The sequence below is a fragment of the Dromiciops gliroides genome, chromosome 2 (genome assembly GCF_019393635.1).
Source record: "Dromiciops gliroides isolate mDroGli1 chromosome 2, mDroGli1.pri, whole genome shotgun sequence".
Taxonomy (NCBI): domain Eukaryota; kingdom Metazoa; phylum Chordata; class Mammalia; order Microbiotheria; family Microbiotheriidae; genus Dromiciops; species Dromiciops gliroides.
This window is the reverse complement of record NC_057862.1, coordinates 154199801-154219984: the sequence shown is the minus strand read 5'-3', so window position 1 is coordinate 154219984 and position 20184 is coordinate 154199801. Positions and strand designations below refer to the sequence as shown.

General features: G+C 39.0%; 1 protein-coding gene across 5 annotated transcripts in view; it reads right to left on the bottom strand.

The window, feature by feature from the left end:
• KIF23 (kinesin family member 23) overlaps window positions 1-20184 on the bottom strand; it is a 141953-nt gene that overhangs the window by 23323 nt on the left and 98446 nt on the right. For 4 of the 5 annotated variants that reach the window (XM_043989232.1, XM_043989234.1, XM_043989235.1 and 1 more), the window contains exons 1-3: window positions 8707-8871; window positions 3569-3638; window positions 832-960 (exon numbers count right to left, since the gene is read on the bottom strand). In XM_043989232.1, the coding sequence (XP_043845167.1) occupies window positions 832-960; window positions 3569-3638; window positions 8707-8717 (210 nt within the window). In that variant the 5' untranslated portion in view covers window positions 8718-8871. Of the gene's footprint in view, window positions 1-831; window positions 961-3568; window positions 3639-8706; window positions 8872-20184 lie in introns of those variants that run through there. The other variant, XM_043989238.1, reaches the window with a different exon arrangement.

Here is a 20184-nt window from a genome sequence, read left to right as displayed (position 1 = left end):
TATACAGTTTTCATCTGAATTAAAATTCAATCAAATGTATAATTCACCTAAATTATAAAATAATCCATACTTATAACACTTTACAGCTTACAGACTGTTTGCCTTACCACCATGGTGCTATTACCCTTTTACAGATAATGAAACTGAGGCTCAGAGAGATTAAGTAATTAACCCAAAGTCAATCAATTAGCATCATAAGAATTAAACCTAGGTTTCTCCAGGGTCCAGCACTCTTTTCTCCACAATATACTCTCCTAGTGGGGAATGCCTAGAAGATTCAAACATTCAACTTCAAAATGAAAAGCATAAAACTAACCCAGGAGAATCATAAGATTACAGGTTTAGAGTTGGAAGGGACCTTACAGACTTAGTCCAATCACCTCACTTTATAGAGGAGGAAACTGAAGGTGGGAGAGGTGAAGTGACTGAAATGACATGTCTATTGTCACACAACTAGTGTTTAGAAGAACCAGAATTCAAACCCATCTCCTCTGACTTCAAGTGAAGCACTTACTCCATTCCACTATACCATCCTGCATCATATGACTCCACAATAATTTATGCCTGTATTTACACATAATAACCTAAAACCTGAATAACCAATCATATTAGTTGCTATATTTTAATAACACCCCCCCCCAAAAAAAAAAGGTCTATCAGCTTACTATAAGTGAATTTTAACACCACCAAGGGTAAAAGAGTTGGTTGCTGGCTGTAACCAACGAAAAGTGGGGAAGGGTGGGAATCAAAAGCTCTTAATCAACTTTTAATGGAAAAAAAAACTACATAAAAGTTCCTTCAGGTTTCCTTTTCATGAATTTAAACAAGTACCTCCTTATAGTCTCCATTTCTGTTTACTCTGTATCCTTCAGGAGTATGAAGCTGAACTGTAGTATTACTGATCACTTCAATGCAGCACTCTTGATCTGGAAAGCTCAGTGGGCGAACCCTGCAATATACCTGAAATAAAAGAAAGAATAAATACCCAAATTGCTATTTATTCAAAACTAAACAAAACCACATTAAGGAATGAAGTGTTATTTCTTTATCAGCAAATAACTTTGTTTATAGACTTATCAATTTTTTTTTTTTTAGCGAGGCAATTGGGGTTAAGTGACTTGCCCAGGGTCACACAGCTAGTAAGTGTTAAGTGTCTGAGGCCAGATTTGAACCCAGGTACTCCTGACTCCAGGGCCGGTGCTCTATCCACTGTGCCACCTAGCTGCCCCGACTTATCAATTTTTTAAAAACCTTAAAATTATGAAATGACAAAGCAAATAGCATACAACTTAGGATGGAAAAAAGCATGCACAAAAATAAAACTACAACTTAAAATTCAAATACTTTTCAAACCTTCACATGTCTAAAGTTAAATTAAAATCAGCATTCATAACAAAAACTTATAATAACACAATTAATAATCAGTAAGCAGACCTCTGGAGTATGCAGCAATTAAATTTTCAAACTTAACAATTAATAGAAATAAAGAGAAATCAGGCTTGATATTTAGTTTCAAGTACTGGTAAATGTTATTCATTATGTTCAAAGCAACTTTCTTCAACTCATGATCGAGTATAACTCTGAAGTACAATTGCTATACCATTAAAACTTCCATTAACTGATAGACTACATGCAGAAGTCAACTTTAAACTTACAGGCTTACACTTTAAACTATAAAGAGAACATTAGCAGTTATAGGCAAGTACTGCTGTGAAAGGAACCATTAAGTACATAGTTGGCCTCCAAGAAGAATTTAAGAATTAGATTTTTTTTGTCAGTCAATAAGCATATTTATTATGTGACAGACACTGCACTTAAGTGCTGGGATATAAAGAAGGACAACAAAATCCCTGATCTCAAAAAGTTCTTATTCTACTGGAAGTCAGAACATGCAAAAAAAAACCTATGTACATATAAGGTATCTACAGCAGTGTGTCAAACTTGAATAGAAAGAGAGGCTACTAAACCAAGCATAAGGACCCCTGCAGACTACATACTGACTTAAGTTTTAAAATGCAATTGTGGGGGCAGCTAGGTGGCCCAGTGGATAAAGCACCAGCCCTGGATTCAGGAGGACCTGAGTTCAAATCTGGCCTCAGACACTTGACACTTAGTAGCTGTGTGACCCTGAGCAAGTCACTTAATCCTCATTGCCCCAACAACAAAAAACAAAACACCAAACAAAAAAAGGTAATTGTGTTGTAATTTAAAATGTAACTACCTCTATTTTATTGTATTTTTATTTGTTAAATATTTCCTAATTACATTTTAATCTGGTTGTAACAGTAAGTAGTTTGTCATCTGACACCTCTGATCTACAGTATAAATAGAAAGTAAAAATCAGATGAAAGGGGCAAGGGGGCATTGTTCCTCTTGAACCCAGGGAATAGAGATAAGAGCAATAAGAAGTTGCAGAAAAGTAGATTGAGGCTCCACGAAAGAATAACTTCCAAACAATTTGAACTATTCAAAAGTGAAATGGGTTGTGGAGAGGTAAACCTCATTATCAGGTCTTCAAATGAAAGCTTGTTGACAATGTGGTAGAAATAGATGGTCTCTGAGGTTCCTTCTTACTCAGATTTTGTGATTCTGTTTTATTTTCTAATAAGCATGAAGGCAAAACTTTTCTTTTAAATTATTCATCGTACTGTACTCTTCTGAAAATGGGTTAAGTGTGGGGGCAGATTCTGAAATGTAAAGCGTTTCCTCTCACTCTGTGATAGTGGTAGATTTATGATTTATAAAGAATATCTTTAAAATGAATCAGTATTTTGAACTAAAATAATTCACTTGCAAACTTTACAATGAATATAGACAGAGTTGGAAACATGGTTTAATTAATAATTCGGACTTAATACAGTCAATTCTTATGTCCTCTCCCACCCATTCTTCTTCCTTGTCCACAAATAGACTAAGTAAGGTTTCCATCAAATGTCTTTATTTATATAATTGACCACCACTCTGTGATGCAGGTACTACAGGTAACATTAGTCTCATTTTACAGATAGGGAAACTTGAGACACAGAGAGAATAAAATGATTTGCTCAAAGCTACATTTCTACTAAGTTACTGAGGAAAATTCAAACCCATATCTTTTCTGCCCTTTTAAATATACTATACGGGGGCAGCTAGGTGGCGCAGTGGATAGAGCACCAGTCCTGGAGTCAGGAGTACCTGAGTTCAAATCCGGCCTGAGACACTTGACACTTACTAGCTGTGTGACTCTGGGCAAGTCACTTAACCCCAACTGCCTCAAAAAAAAAAAAAATTTAAATATACTATACGATCATGGCATGACCAACTCCAGGTTCTAAAAGGCCACACCAATAGAACACAAGCGCTGGCATGTCCCACCAAACTAGAGGGCTCAGAGTACCCTGAGACAAATTGTAGCTGCTATCTAAGAGCCAGCTAGCTAAGGCTCATTACCAATAGGCTGGCCACAAAACAATGAATTCTTTGGCCACAGAAACTCCTATTTCTCTTAATTTGCTTCCACATTTTTCCTAATATCTTAAATAACAGCATAAAGAGCAGATCAAAACCAAATTACACAGGGCAACCTTACCCCAACTGGATCTTTGAGACTTGCTTGGGTTCCTTTCTTTAGAAGTGGCTTCCTAGGAGTTTTACTTTTCCTGGTCATAGAAGAAAACAAAATTTTAGTGTAAAGTTAGCATACAAAAACAAATTCTTCCCTTTAAAGTTCCTATTTTTTATACAATCCTTCCTTATTAATAATAAAAAAGAATATACAGTGATAATCTTTCATTCTTCATTAAAAAAGCATTAAAGGTAACCCATATATAATGGAATATAACAAGGCACTATGACTGTGAAGAACATCAGTAGCTCTGAGAAGTGTCAACTCTATGGAACCTCTTGACTCTTTCAGGATAACCTGATTACATGAAATTTCACAACCAAGCAGACTGACTCAGTTTTTGATACACAACACCTCCTTAACTTCCTCAGTTCCCTCTCCCCTGATTGAAGGCTAGAGCTGTAGAGAAGGCTCAGAATTTTAGTAACTCCATTTTTTATCAGTGGCTCTGCTGGGCTTCAACTCCACAGAATATAATACGTTCTGAATATTTATTACGTAGGTTTTTGTTTTTCCAAAAAAAAAGTAAATGATATAAAATGGAAATGTATGGTTTTATACTGAATTCTCTCATTATGTTGTACTGTGTACATGGAAATGTTCTTTTTTCCTTCTTTTTGTATTTAAGTTCAAAATGAATTTTTAAAAATTTTAAATGCAAAAAAAAGAACTTAATACCTCCTGGCATCTCTCTGCCCCTTGCCTACCCACCCTCCCATACATACTTTTCAGCTTCCTTCCCTGTGTGGTCTTCCTTCATTAGACTATAAGCTCTTTGAGACTAGGGACTGTCTTTCTTTTTCTTCTTTGTATTCCCAGTGCTTAGCACAATGACTAACATGTAGTAGGTGCTTAATGAATTGAATGTAAACTATTACTACCAACTCCAAAACAAGTTTTTAAAAACTAGACATGTTAATATTAAAATTAGTTTGCTTATTTGCTTGTGGCTGATGTAAAATTTGCAGAGAATAATCCAAACTGAAAATGTACATATAACTAAGAACTGAAAGTAAACACTGTTTACCCTCATCCGCAAAGACCCTCAAGTAACAGGAAAATTAAGTCTGATGTTATCAATCCAAGAAGTCAGTGTCCAGACCAAAAAAAAACCAACAAAACCCCATAAAACACTCTTTTCCTACCTGCCATGAAGCCATTCCTGATCAATCTCTATTTAAAAATCAAGGTCTCCTTCCTCCAAATCCCATTGATGTTTGTACCTCTCCTATGAATTGATCACATTACACTTTATTGCACAGGTTCCTATATGTATGTCCTATCTCCCCTACATTTTCCCTCCTTGAGAAGAAAAAATTCATCTAATTCATCTTTGTGCCACTCACAGTAACACAGTGCCATGCATACAAAAGGTATTCACTAAATGTAATATTCAACATAAACTTTAAGTTCCTCCTATATGCAGATCCCTGTGTTCATCACTAAGATACAAAGTTCTTCCAAAACAATCCCTGCCCTCATGAAGCATACATTCTAGTGGAGATAAAATATCAAAACAGAAAATCATCATACACAATGTTACACCATAGGTACATGAGAGTTATGAAATAATGTTACTAAAGCAGGAAAGAAGAGTTCTCAAAGATGGTCATGGAGGAAGTGACATCATAGGTGGATTTTTTTAAAAGACCCTATTTGAGGTTTTCTTGGCAAAGACACTGGAGTGGTTTACCATTTCCTTCTCCAGCTCATTTTACAAATGAGGAAACTGAGGCAAAGAGAGTTAAATGATTTGCCCAGGGTCACCCAGCAAGTAAGTGTCTGAAGTCACATTTGAACTCAGGAAAATGCATCTTCTTGACTATCCGCTGCGTCACCTAACTTCCAGAGAGCCAAGTTAAGTCTATATTAGTGGGGGTAGTGGGAATAAAGAAAAGGGAGAAGTTAAAGAGGTAAAATTAACATGATTCAATAGTGGATTAGATATGAAAAGTGAGTGAGAAAAATAAAAAACAAGATTCCATCCTCGATTCCTTACTTTCCCTCACCCCACATAGTCAGTTGCCAAATCTAGCCAATCTTACCTCTTTGGCATCTGATCACTTCTGTCTACTCACACAGCTACAACCTTAGTTCGGACACTCAGCATCTCTCACCTACACTACTTTAAAATCCTTCTTATTGGTCTTCTTCCCATAAGTCTCTCCCCATTCGAGTCTATCCTACACACTGCTGACAAAATTATTACTTTTTTACTCCAACTCCAGTGGTTCCCTATTTCTTCTAGGAAAATATCTAGGAAACTGAATCACTTCCATTTGAACTGTCTTGGGAAGATTCTGAAGATCACTCTGTTGTGCAAGATAAGGTACTGAACACTGAGGTCATTTCTTTTTGTTTCTTTTTTTTTTAAGTGAGGCAATTGGGGTTAAGTGACTTGTCCAGGGTCACACAGCTAGTAAGTGTTAAGTGTCTGAGGCCGGATTTGAACTCAGGTACTCCTGATTCCAGGGCCAGTGCTCTATCCACTGCGCCACCTAGCTGCCCCCTGAGGTCATTTCTCAAGTTGAACTGTCAAGAATTCAAACTCTACAGCAGAGAGCTTAACTACCAATTGGCTTGCCTCATACTTTTGCCTAGAAGACTTTTCTGGAGAACTCACACAAGACAAGTACTCACACAGAGGTCAGAAGAAATGAAACAAGGATACTCTCAAGGTCTCTCTAAAGAATACTGGGATCTATTGTGAGACATTGGCATATGACTGCCCAGCATATCATGTCCACATCAAAGAAGTTGCTGTGCTCTATGAGAAAAGCAGAATTGCAGTAGCACAAATGAAACATAAGATGTGCAAATTTAGAGACATCTCCATTCCAAATGTTCATATGGACTATTTGTGCCTAGCCTGTGGTTGAGCCTTCTGAGCTCATATTGGTTTGATCAGCCAGTTGGGCATAATGTACCTTGACCCTGAAATAGGAATGTCATTTTGGTCCTCTTCAAGTATGAAGGACAACCACCAATCAATTTCTTCTAGAATCACATATAAACTCTTCTGTTTAGTTTTAAAGTCCCTATATAGAAACCTAGTCCCAATCTATTTTTCCAGTCTCAATGGACTTTACTTTCTCTCTTATACTCTGAGATCCAACTAAACTGGCCTTCTCTCTGTTCTTCAAACGACAATTCATATTCCATCTTTGTGCCTTTGTATTCTGTTCTCACATATGGAGTGTCCTCACTCATCTCTACCTTACAGAATTCCCCTCCTTTCCTGATGCCTCTTTTCCAGACCTCCTTATATTTAATATATTTGTATGTATTCTACATCTTGATTCTATACATACTTGTTTCACCTTGAGACCATAAGCACCATATGAGTAAGAACTGTTCCATTCTTTGTACTAGTATCTCCAGTGTATGGTAATTATAAGTTCTTAAGGAATTCTTTTTGATTGAAAGGAGTCATGGACAGACCCTTGAGAATTTTCATAGCAAAAAGTCATGGATGAATATGAGAAGCCAATAAGAAATAGTAAACAACAGGAACAGAAGGTCAACAATCAAAAGTTGCAGAGAAGTCGATGAGGAAGAATGACCTTTAAAAACATTGAATTTTGCAATAGTGTGCAGTTTCAGTAGAGTGGTAGGAAGGAGAAGCCTGACGGCAACAAGTAAAACAGAAGAGGGTTAATGGTTGAATTAAATGCTCAGGCCAAATACCATACTTCCTCCTCACAAAAAGTTATGCTTCTCATTCAAATAACTATGATCTTAATCTGTAAATTTCTTACTTGGTGACTTAGATTTTCCTTTTTTACTTCCATCCCAATGTATTTTGCAATGTCTATAGTTTCTATCACTTGGTCCGCAACCGTGAGTTCATCAATAAGTATCTAACTAATGTGGAAACTGGCCACTCTCCTTCATGGGCTCTAGACTTGGCTACTCTGATTCCCAGACAACTAAATGACAGTACATCATCTAACAGTACTCAATAACAGCTCACATATAGGATTTTAAAGGATTTTCTCAGAGCAACACTGTGAAGCAGACACGGTAACTGTTACCCTCTTTTACAAATGGGGAAATTTAAGGTATACAGAGGCCAAGTGTCTTGTGAAAGGTTATACAATATGTGGCAGAGACAGGTCCTTTTAAAACTCAGGTCCAGTTCTTTCTTCATTGCACCAACCTACATCTCTAAACAATACCAGGATTATCCCTTTAAAGACAAGAACAAAACTTACACAGAAGGACTTCTAAATAAAAAAAGTATTAGACCATCTTGGCTTGGGGGGGGGCGGAAATGGGGGAGGGAAACTACCAGGGTGTCCCCAAAACCTCAGCAGATTAACACAGCATTAAGACTTTTGGAACACAGCATTGCAATAGGCCATCAGAAAAGGTTGACATATTGGTTGGTTTTGTTGAACTGCTTCCCTCCCCCACTTTTTTTTAAAGGGACAAATGAATCAAGAGGGGAGGGATAAATTCTGAAATCCAAAGTGATGTCAAAACAAAAGACGAGAATAAAAAGCAAAGTTTAAATGTTAAGAAGTCTGTTCGTGCTGGGAGTAGTATCCTGACCTCCTCTTCTCAGAAGGGCACAGAACTAGATGGGATGGGGCAGAAGGGTGGGGAGGAGGGAAGCTGGGGGTGGAGGGGAGACAGGGCAGCTGGTGGTACGTTATCTCTCAAGTATGTTTGCCCGAGGAAAGTTTGGGGGCTGTGGGAAGAGGCGGAGCAAGCTACAGGGAAGGGCCTCGGAAGCAGGGAGAATGCCGGGTCTGGTCTGGAGATAACTGGGGGGGGGGGGGCCGGAGAGAAACGCCTCCTATTCCTAGACCTGAGGGCGGAGGAGGGAGAGGGGGCAACTGCTCCGTGCACCCGGAGGGTTCCCCTTCCCTTCTTGGGACTGAGGCCCAGGAGGAAGCCCGAGCGGTGGCGCTCGCGGGGATCGCCGTCCCCGGACGAGAAAAGGGGCCGGCATGGCTCGTCTTGTCTCGCCCCGCGGTCCCGCTCCGGCCCTTGGGTCTCGGGCCCTCCCTCCGCACCTCCCCTCCCTTCCCCTCCTCCCGTATACCCCCAGCCCCAGCCCAGCCCCCAAGTCCGGCTACCCCGGCCGGGACACTCACGCCGGCTTCATGGCCGCAGAATGGGCGCTCTATCCGCGGCAGACGGCGGGAAGAGCTCGGGGCGAGCTGGCGGGAAGGCTGCGTGGTCGCGGTCGCTGCGCTCGGGCCCCCAAGAGCTCCCCAACACAATCCGAACGGCTACTCACTTCCCCCTAGCACGGTGAGGCAAACAGAGCCTGTCGAGCGCGCGCCACGGCGCATTTCAAACGGGCCAATCAGTGCCCGCGGCGCCTCTCGCGTGCTCCGGGGCGGAGCAGAGGGCGGGGCTTAGAGGTAGCGTCCCTCTCGAGGCCGGAAGTTGGGCTCGTTTCTATGGAAACCGACTGTGGTGGGGAAACCTTCCCTCTGGGAATGAAAATAGAGAAAGGATGTCCTTTGGGATTCCCGCCCTGAAATCCCAAACGCCCCAAAAAGACTTGTTCCGGGCAGGTGATCTTGTCTGCCTTATTTTACTGAGCTGTGTGAGGCCATGCGGCGACATCCCTCACCTCACCTCAGGTATCTGTCCCCTCGTGCATCCTCCCTCCGAGCCAGTTAGTTAGTCACAATGTCAAACATGAAATGCCTCCTATGTGCCGAGCATGGTGCTAAAGCGCTGGGGAGATACCAAGAAAAGCAACAGACATTCCCTGCCGGCCAGGAGCTCTTAGTCTAATGGGGGCAGCGTGCAAACAACTATGTACAGACGCGACATAGACAAGACAAATTGGAGAACTTCAACAGAATGAAAGCTAGCCTAGCATTAAGAGGACTTGGAAAAGGCTTTTTGTACAAGGTGGGATTATAGCTGGGTCTTAAAGGAAGCCAGGAAGCGGAGATGATCTTTCCTTCTGGAAGATGATTCTAGGCATGGAGGACAACCAGAGAAAATGCCCAGAGCCTAGAGATGGAGAATCTTGTTGAACCCAGTGTCATTGGATCACAGGGAATGGGGGGAGGAGGAGTATAAGATATAAGAAGACTGGAGAGGGAAGAGCAGATTATGAAGAGCTTTGAATGACAGAAGATTTTATATTTGATCTTGGGGGTGATATGGAGCCACTGGAGTTGATGAAATACAAAGGTGTCATGGTCAGACTTGCATTTTAGGAAAATCACTGACAGGTGAATGGAGGAGGATCTGGAGTGGGGAGACTCCCACTAGCAGGTTATTACAGGTGTGAAGAGATGAGAGTCTTGACCAAGGTGTCAGAGGAAAGAAGACATATGGGAGAGGTTTTATGAAGGTAAAATCAGCAAGCCTTGGCAACAGATTGGAGGATATGAGAGGTGAGAGTAAGAAGTTGAGGATGAACCCCAGGTTTCAGGCCTGGATAACTGAAGGACTGGAGGATGGTAATGTGGACAGTAACATGGAAGTTAAGAAGAGGGAAGGGTTTAGGGGTAAAGATGATAAATCAGGTTGGAGCTGAATAAGTAGATTTGAGAATCATCAACATAGAGATGGTAATTAAATCCATGGGAGCTAATGAGATACAAAGTGAAGATTACAGAAGTTGAAGGGAGAGGGCAGGTAAATGATCAGGTGGTCAACTTGGGTGCCCTCCTCTAATAGAGGCTCTGAGAAGAGTTCTCTAATGTCTACCCTCCACCTTTTCCATTCAGAGGGAGAGTGGAGCCCCAGGGGCAGTGGGGACTGAGGATGGGTGAGTTTCAGGATTGCTGTGATGTTAAAGGATGAGGAGTTCCTGGAGACCAAGATGAAGTCCAGGAGAGCAGCCTGGTACAGCCAGGCAGAGAATTATGAAATGGATGTTTTGGGGACCCTTCTTAAATAGAGGATCTAGGAGGGAGAGGAAGGGAAATAGAGGCATTAATTTTGGACAGCCTTTTCTAGGTAAGGGATGGATTGCTCAAGTGAGGATTTTTTGAGGATGGGGTACACATGAACATGAGGCAAGCAGGCAAAAGAGCCTGAAGGTGATATAGGAGTCAATCTGCTTGAGAAGATGGGCCAAAATGGGATTATTTGTACATGTAGAAGGGTTAGCCTTGTCAAGGAGAAGGGCTACCTTTTCAAAGTGAAATGGGTCAAAGGGGGGAAAGTGACAGAAGAAGGCCTTTTAGTGATGTGAGATGAGGAAGAGAGAAATGGGAGCTCACTGCTAATACCTTCAGTTTTTTCATTGAAGTAGGAGGCAAGGTTCTCAGCTGAGAGGATGAGAGGCTGGAAGGATAAAAAGGTTTGGAAGAGCTACCCCCTTGTGATAAGTGGGAATGTGAATCAATTAAGATGCTTTTACACCTCCTAATGACCTAGAGTTAGTGAGGGCCAAGTGGAGATGATATAAAACAAATTTGTAGCAGTCCCAGCTCTATGATTTACTACCTATGTGACTTTTGGCAAGTGAAATGAAGGTTTTGTGTGAAGAATACTTTTTTAAAAGGCAGCTGTACATACAATGTCTAAGGAACCAGCAGGCTTGGAGACATGAAAGACCTAGTTGCACATTTCCCAGGCACATTTCCTACTTGTGTGATTATGCTCGTCATATAATCTCTTTTACCTCAACTGTGTAATAGGATAACCTCTAGAACCTTTTGAGAATGATCATTATAAGAGAGGCCACAAGGGGCTACAGCATGTAAAATACTAGCCTTCAAATTAGAAAGCTTGAGTCAAAATCTTGTCTCAGACATTTCATAACTGGAATCTTGAGCGAGTCACATAGCTTCTCTCTTAGCTGTGAAATGGGTTAATAATATCTACTTCACAGAGTTGTGAGGTTCAACAGAGAGAATCGCTAGACAAATGCTAACTAGTATTATGGGCAATATGATGCAAATGGAAAGAATACTAGATTTGGAGGCAGGGTCTGGGTTCAAGTACAAGTTGTTGTTTGGGGGGTTTTTTCGTTGTTTTTTTTTTCCTTTGGAGCATTGAGGGTTAAATGGATAGCCCAGGGTCACACAGCTCGTAAGTGTCAAGTATCTGAAGCCAGATTTGAACTCAGGTCTTCCTGAATCCAGGGCTGGTGCTACCCTTTTTTAAATTTTATTTTTTTTATTTTAGGGCCACCTAGCTGCCCCCCAAATACAAGTTCTTCATACTACTGCCTCTATGCTCTTGGACATTCTCTTTTCAGCTCATTTTCCTCAGTTGTAAAATGAGGGGGTAGACTACATGCCCTGTAAGAACCCTTCCAGCTCCAAATCTATCTGCCTCGATTCAATAAACATTCTCAAGCACCCACTTTGTACAATGGAGAGATCTTCTTGGTGGTCCAGACTTGTGATTTCTCTGTTGCAGGAACTCCCTATGTGGAAACTCCTTCCACTGATGCAGCTGCATAGTTGCTTTACTTAGAAAGCTGCCTGAGAGTTAAACATTATAGATACTAAGTATAGAGATTTTAATCTAGGTCTCTCTGACTCCAAAGGCAGGCCACTACTTTATGCTGGTAACATATGGATCAAAAACTGACAATCCTTGCCCTCAAAGAGGTTACATTTTACTGGAAACAATAGAACACGTACACAGAGGTTGGGAGGCAAAGGAGAGATCCAAAGTGCTCAAGCAAATTTTGAGGAAGGATGTGTTAACTATGTCTAAATGAAAGCTGTCTTCATTCCTGTTACCCTTGTGTTAGTGTCACTTCATCCTACTAGAGCAGAAATGTTTTCCACTTTTCTGTGTGTCATGGACCCCTTGGGCAGACTGGTGAAGTCTGTAGACTCCTCAGAATTCAGGTTTTTAAATAAAATAAAATATATAGCATTGCAAAGGAAACAAATTACATTAAAGTAGTTTTTTTTTAAATTGATGAATCCGAGGTTAAGAACCCCTAAAGTAACTAGACCACAATCTCTATTTGAATTGTTACTGTGTCTTATCTAAACTTTGCATCTCACCCACACTTCCCATATTCTCCACACAATAGAGGCTTTATAAATAAATGTGAGATGAATTGAAGTAAACCACAACCTCTTTGAAACTGTTCCCTTGTTTTCTGAGATTACATCATCCTAATTTTCCCTTCTCTTTAAAACCATTACCTTATCCTCTGCTCCTTTCTTCAAATCACACATTTTCCATCTTCCAAATTGGGCCTGACCGCTATACAGGTACTTCTTCAAAGTGCATGAGGGGAGTAATGTATAATCCTGCTGGAAAAATAGGCTGGAGCCAGATTGTGAAGGGGTTTAAATGCCAACACTGGAGTTCACATTTTAATCTAAAGTATTGGGCTGCCAGGGAAATTTACTAAGCTGAGGAATAACCTGCATCTTGTCAGCTAGGTGGAGGAAGGATTGGAGAAAGACAGATGGAAAGCAGGGAGATCAATTAGTAAGACTATTGCCATAGGGCGGGAGAGGGATCATGAGAGGGGGGTGGATGGGATCAGTAGTATAGGGAATGAGGAGAGACTTATGAAATGTTGAGGTGAAATAAATAAGATTCTGGCAACTGTGATTGTATATTGGGGAGATGAATGACAGTAAAAAAATTAAGGATGACATGTGAACCTGGGTTTCTAGAATAACAGTGGTGTCCTAGCAAAATTAGAGAGGTTAGGCAAAGGGTGAGTGAAGGGGGAAAGATAACAAGTTCTATTTGGGACATGCTTAGTTTGAGATGCCAATGAAACCTCAAGGTGGAGGGGTCAAGCAGGCACTTGGAGATGAAGTTCTCAAGCCCAAGAGAGAGATGAGTTCTACATATGTAGATTGGGAGTGACTTTTATAGATTTGATAATTAAACCCATGGGAACTGATGAGATCCACAAAAGAGAGTGTGTGTAAAAAGCCAATAGAAGAGGGCGTATGCAGTCTGGAAGAAGAGTAGTTACTGTTACTAGTGTAATGAGCACCCAGGAAGGAAAGAATATCCTGAAGGAAGGGCAGATCAACAGTCAGGTGCAGCAAAGAAGTCCAGATAAGGAGATAAGAATAGAGAAAAGGTGATTGAAGTGAGCAGGAAGGAGCAGCTGCCATACTGAAAGAAGCAGAGAAGTGAGTATGAAATGAAAAGTGAAGGCCACAAGTAGACAAGTAGAGAGTTATTTTTTTTCCTAGTGTAGATCTATGTATTCTGCCCTAGTCTTTCTCCTGAATTCTAGCCCTACATCTATGGACAGCTAGGTGGTGAACCTTGGTAATGTCCAGGAAAGAAATGTGGAGCTTGAGATGCTAATAGTGGAGTTATAGAGCTTGATGTTGTTTGTCTTTCATTCTCGAAGAGAACCATGACATGTCATGACTTGCAGTGAATTGGATTTAAGTGAGGAAGGGCTGTGAAAAGTCACCAACCTCACTTTCTCCTCCAGAGCCATCTGGGTCCAGTGACAAGCTATTTTATCAGGACGACTGGAGATGGCCCCAGATGTTTAAGGCAATTGGGGTTAAGTGACCTACCCAGGGTCACACAGCTAGCTTGTGTCTGAGGTCACATTTGAACTCAGGTCCTCTGAACTTCAGGGCAAGTACTCCATCCACAACAACCTCTCACATCTGACCCTTACTGTCCAATCCCATGGACACTCTCTTGGTTCCTGTCTCACTTGAACTACTTTGGTAGCTTCCTAATTAGTCTTCCCCTCTTTCCAATTCATCCTTCACATAGAAAGCACCAGGTTGACAAAGTTATTCCCCAACTCTTTAAAAGGTATTTCTGAAAGTGAAGTAGGGTTTTCTTTTTTCCTTTTTTAAAATTCTGAACTTAAGCACCAAAAAGAAAGAAAAGAGAAAAGAAAAAAGAGACAAAAGAAAGAAAATTCCATATATACACAGCAGAACACAAAAAGGGGTTCTAAATAAAACCACAATTCTGTTTTTTAAAAAATACATAATAAATTCTACATATAATTTTCAAAACTGTCCTGCTTGTTCATGATTTCTTCTGAGCTTCCTTCTGTTCTATTCAATTTAAAAGATGTTTCAATGACCTCTTATTTTGGAATCACTATTGTTTATTGTCCCTTAACTCTCTGACTTCTCTCCCTCCAATGAAAAACAGAAAGGAAAAAAAACACCTTTGTAACAAATAAGCATAGCCAAGCAAAATAGATTCACATAGTGCCATGTCCAAACATATATGTCTTTTTTTGCACCCTTGTGTTTGTTCATCACTCCTATCCTGAAGTGAAAAATGAAGCTTCTTCACAGGTTCTTTGGGGATGTGTTTGATTTTTGCTTTGGTCAGACTTCTTAAGTCTTCCAAAGCTGTTTTTCTTTACAATATTGTTACCTTTACATAAATCAATCTCCTAGTATATCTCCCTTATTCTCTGACATCATCTTTCACAATTTCTTAAGGTACAATATTTCATTCATTCGCATATCACAGTTTGTTTAGCCATTCCCCAATTGTCTAAAAGACCATCTTAAAGCACCAACTTATATTCTAGTTCTTTGCTTTCCTTCTTCCTCCCACACCATCTATTCAGGATCAGAAATTTCGTTTTGCTTAGGACAGTTCCCTTCTTGGTGTTACCTTCCCTCTTAAACTGTCTCCCCACCCCCAGCCCAGTATTTCTTTACCAAACTGTTTATATGTACACAGTATGTATTCAAACCTCTTTTGTTCATTTAAGATAAGAGTGAGGTTTATCTCATGCTTGTGCTTCCCACCTATTCCTCCATGTTTGCATATTATTTCCATATTCCCCAGTGATGATAGTAGTTTCATGCCCATCTTCCTTCCTCCTTTCCACTTTTACTTTCCCTCAGAATAAAGTCAATCCATGTTCTGCCTTACCCATTTTCACCCATTTTTCTCCCTCATATCCTTAAGGTTAACATAACAGTAAGGTTATGAAAGGACATTTGTTTCTTCTCTTTGATGTAGGAGACAAAAAAGTGGTTAACAGAAAAACCTAAGACCCAAGCTTTAATTCAAATATGAGTTCTAAAAGGGATTCAGACCCCAGTTAATGGATAACTTAAGATTTGGGAAACAAGTTAGGGCCTGGGTTCTCTTACCCACATAAATCAGTACCCATAACGGGAACATAAGGAGGCAGGCCATGAAGACCTTCAACAATAACAGTGATACATTGACAGGCTATAGAAACTCAAACCAGGAATAAATGAAAAATGAAGATATTTTGAAACTAGCCATGGGAATCAGAAAGAGACATGCGCAGAAAAGGCCAAATTTGTCCCCAGATTCACCTTATGACGTGTAAACCCCCAAAACACACTTCCACTGAAAAGGGTATCCACTTCGGGGGGGGGGGGGTGTCTTAAGCCCCCAGGAACTCCAAATTAGGATAGGCCCTCCACCGTACCTCCCTAAGATGGAGATTATTATAATGAGACTGATAATCAATTTATCCATACTATAAATATAACTCTTTTCTTTCCTAATTCAAGAGATACCTTTCCACTTTTCTGGTTCTCTCCCTGTGGCCACTCACAGTATTACAATAAAACTTGGGAAACTGAGTCACTGAGTCTTATAATTCTTTTGGGATGACTCACAATGAATTTGACCCTAATTCCATCCCACATCATCTCCATGTTAGTATCATCATTCAGCTCTTTCCAATTGTTCAAATAAATTTACCTTTCCAGGTTTCTCTGGACCGTGAGTATTTCAAAGTTCTTAATCACCTTATTCAACTGTGATCTTTTTCATCAGAAATACTTGAAAGTCTTTTGTTCCAGTACAAGTCTGTTTTTTTTTTCTTTGTAGGATTATACTTAGATTTACAGGGTAATTTATTCTTGGTTATAAACATAGATTGCTTTTTAGAACATTGTATTCCAAGATCTCTCCTATTTGTAGTAAAAGCTGCCAGGTCTTATGTGACCCTGACTATAGTTCTTCATCACTAGAACTGCTTATTTATGGAAGCTTGAAATATATTTTTTTCTTTGACCTTGGAGTCTTTGGATTTTGACTGTGACATTCTTGAGACTTTTACTTTTGGGGTTTCTTTCAGGAGATAATTAGAAGATTCTATCTTTGTTTTGCCCCCTGGTGGTAACAGATCTGGGCAATTTTTATTTATAATTCTTTAAAGCATAGTGTCCAAAATTAAAGAAATAAACATAGACAATTAGGAAATAAAACTATCACTTTTTGTAGATAATATGATGGTTTACCTAGAGAATCCTAGAGAGTCAACTAAAAAAGTAGTTAAAATAATTAACATTTTCAGCAAAGTTTCAGGATATAAAATAAAACCATGCAAATAATTTTTGTATGTTACCAACAAATCCTGCAGGAAGAGATTTAATCATCAAAACAGATTATGTATACAATATAGAAAAGAAAATGAACATAGTACTATAGTGTTGATAAACCTAAGAATGCCAGTTACTGGGAACAAGAACTCACTATTTGATAAAACTGTTGGGAAAATTGGAAAGTAGTATAGCATAAACCAGTATAGACCAATATCTCATACCATATACCAAGATAAGCTCAAAATGAGTGCATGATCTAGAAATAAAGAGCATAAGCAAATTAGTATATCAGGGAGGAAATTTCTATTTCTAGATCTATGGTTAGGAAAAGCATTTGTGACCAAAGAAGAAACAGAGGGGTTCACAGGAGGTAAAATGGTTAATTTTGACTATCTAAATTATAAAAGATTTTGCCCAAGCAAAATCAGTGCAGTCAAAATTAGAAGAAAATAAGGAAACTGGGAAAAAATACTTGCATCAAGTTTCTCTGACAAAGGTCTCGTGTGTAAAATATATAGGGAACTGGGTCAAATGTACAATAATAGGAGCCATTCCCCAATTGATAGTCAAAGAATATGAATAGGCAATTTTCAGAGGAAGTACTGATGGACCCAGAGTGCATGTTTTCATCTTGCTTTTGAGGGAGGAGGGGAACATAGTTAATGTGTAATTTTTTTATGCATAACTACATATGTTTGTAATAGGTTTTGCTTTTCATGCTTTCTCATTGGGTGTAGGAGGGGAGAAAAGGAGAAAAAGAATTCAGAACTAAAATAAAATTTTAAGCTCTCTGTACTTTATATATATATATATATATATATTGTCCAGGCTTTTATAAAAAACTGTGGTTTTCATTAAGTCCAGTAATTCTTAAATTGTCTCCTCTGGACCTATTTTCCAGGTTAGTAAGTTTTTATTATCAAATATCTTATATTCTACTTTATTAAACCTTTTAAATTTTATTCTAATATATTTTTGCTATCTCATGAAGTCACTGATTTCTTTTTGGTTTATTCTAGTTTCCATTTCTTGGATAAAGTTTAACACATTCTATTCTATGCTATTTAATATTCTTTCAATTATTTCCTCCAGAGATTTTATTTCATTTTTTATGTTTTCCTTCATTTCTTCTATGTAGTCATGTAATCCTTGTAGAAAAATTCATTTCTTTTCCTTGTCACCTCTGCTTGCAGCTGTTACAAAGTTGCTCGTTTCTTCTTGGGGTGGGTGCATCTCTAGAGCTATGATATTTTTTTAATTTAATATTTTATTTTCCCCAATTACAAGTTAAAAACATTTTAACTTTTTTTTAAAGTTTTGACTTCCAAATTCTATCCCTCCCTCTCCTCTCCCCTCCTTGAGATGGTAAGCAATCAGACATAGGTTATAAATATGCAATCATGTAAAACATGTCCATATTAATTATTTTGTATAAGACGACTCAAATAAAAGAAAAAGAATGAAAATGAAAAATAGATTGCTTCAGTATGTCTTTAAATAATTTAAGTTCTTCCTCTGGAGGCAAATAGTATGCTTCATCATTAGTCCTTTGGGATTATTTTAGCTCATTGTATCATTGAGACTAGCTAAGTCATTCACAATTCTTCATCATATAATATTACTGTTACTATGCACAATACTCTCCTGGTTCTGCTCACTTCACTTTTTATCAGTTCATGTATGTCCAGGTTTTTCTGAAATCATCCTGCTAGGAATCTTTTTTTTTAATCATATTTTATCTCATTTTTTTCCAATTATATGTAAAGATAGTTTTCAACACCCATTTTTGTGAGATTTTGAGTTCCAAATTTTTCTCCCTGTCCCTTCCCTCCCCACTCCTGAAGCCAGCAAGCAATCTGATATAGGTTATACATTACAATCATCTTAAACATATTTCTACATTAGTCAAGTTGTGAGAAAAACAAAAGGAAAAAAAAACACAAGAAACAACAACAAAACCCACAACAACAAAAGTGCAAATAGTATGCTTCAATCTGCATTCAGACTCCATAGTCCTTTTTCTGGATGTGGAAAGCATTTTCTAACATGAGTCTTTTGGCATTGTCTTGGATAATTGTATTTCTGAGAAGAGCTAAGCTTATCACAGTTGATAATCACACAATGTTGTTGATATTGTATAAGATGTTCTCCTGGTTCTGCTCATTTCACTCGGCATCAATTCATGTAAATCTTTCCAGGTTTTTCTGAAATCTGCCTGCTCCTCATTTTTTACAGCACAATAATATTCCATTACATTCATATAACACAACTTGTTTAGCCATTTCCCAACTGATTGGCATGCCCTCAATTTCCAATTCTTTGCCACCACAAAAAGAGCAGCTATAAATATTTTTGTATATGTGGGTCCTTTTCCCTTTTTTATGATCTCTTTGGGATATAAACCTAGTAGGAATATTGCTGGGTCAAAGGGTGTGCAGAGTTTTATAGCCTTTTGCACATGGTTCCAAATTGCTCTTCAGAATGGTTGGATCAGTGAAATACAATAATTTTTGATACTGATTCATGTTTCCTTTGATTTACTCATTTCTCCAACTATATTGTTTCTGAATTAGAAATCTATGCCAATGATGGTCTATTCTCTAATGTACTTTTGTGTGCAGTGGTTGGCTGTCTTTGGTCTTGTCCTCAGTCATCTGCATTTTAGTAGTAACCTTCACCTTCCAGAGTTAAGAACTCTTGATCTTTGAGGCTCTGAGCACTGAATCTTCAGGGACCTCTTTGGCATCTCAAAACAGTGTTAGGAACCTCTGAGTCCCTGGGTCTGGGGTGCTCTGGTCTCTGGTTGCAGTGACTCTTTCTGGTTCTTAAGCTTCCCATCCTGTGACTTTCTGGCCATCCTGAGACTTTGTCTTTAGTGGCATTGGCAGATGCTGATATAGTTGCACTAAGCTGATGATGACTTAACTGATGGACCCCTTACCTATTGTCCTTGGGCTTCCAGCTGACCTCTTGTGCCATTCTGTGAGATAGTCATTTCTCATTGTATTCCCTGACCATTATTTGATCTGAAGTGAACATTAGAGTCTTAATGGAATAGATAAGTGGAGTAGGTATATCTAAACAAGGTTTACAAAAAGAAGAAGGACGTTTGATATAGAGAAGATAGATGACCATTCCAGATTGGAACAGTGGCACGTGTATCTAAACTGAGATAACAGACAAGAAAATGATCTTTATTTGTCAGAAAGCATTTACTAAGGACCTAAATAAAGCTTATCCACATTCATGCCAGACCAAAACAGTAAGGCTATATTGGCATTTTCTTTCTATCTAGGAAGAAATATGATAACTATATTTCTAAAGGGAAAGCCCTATTAACCAAGG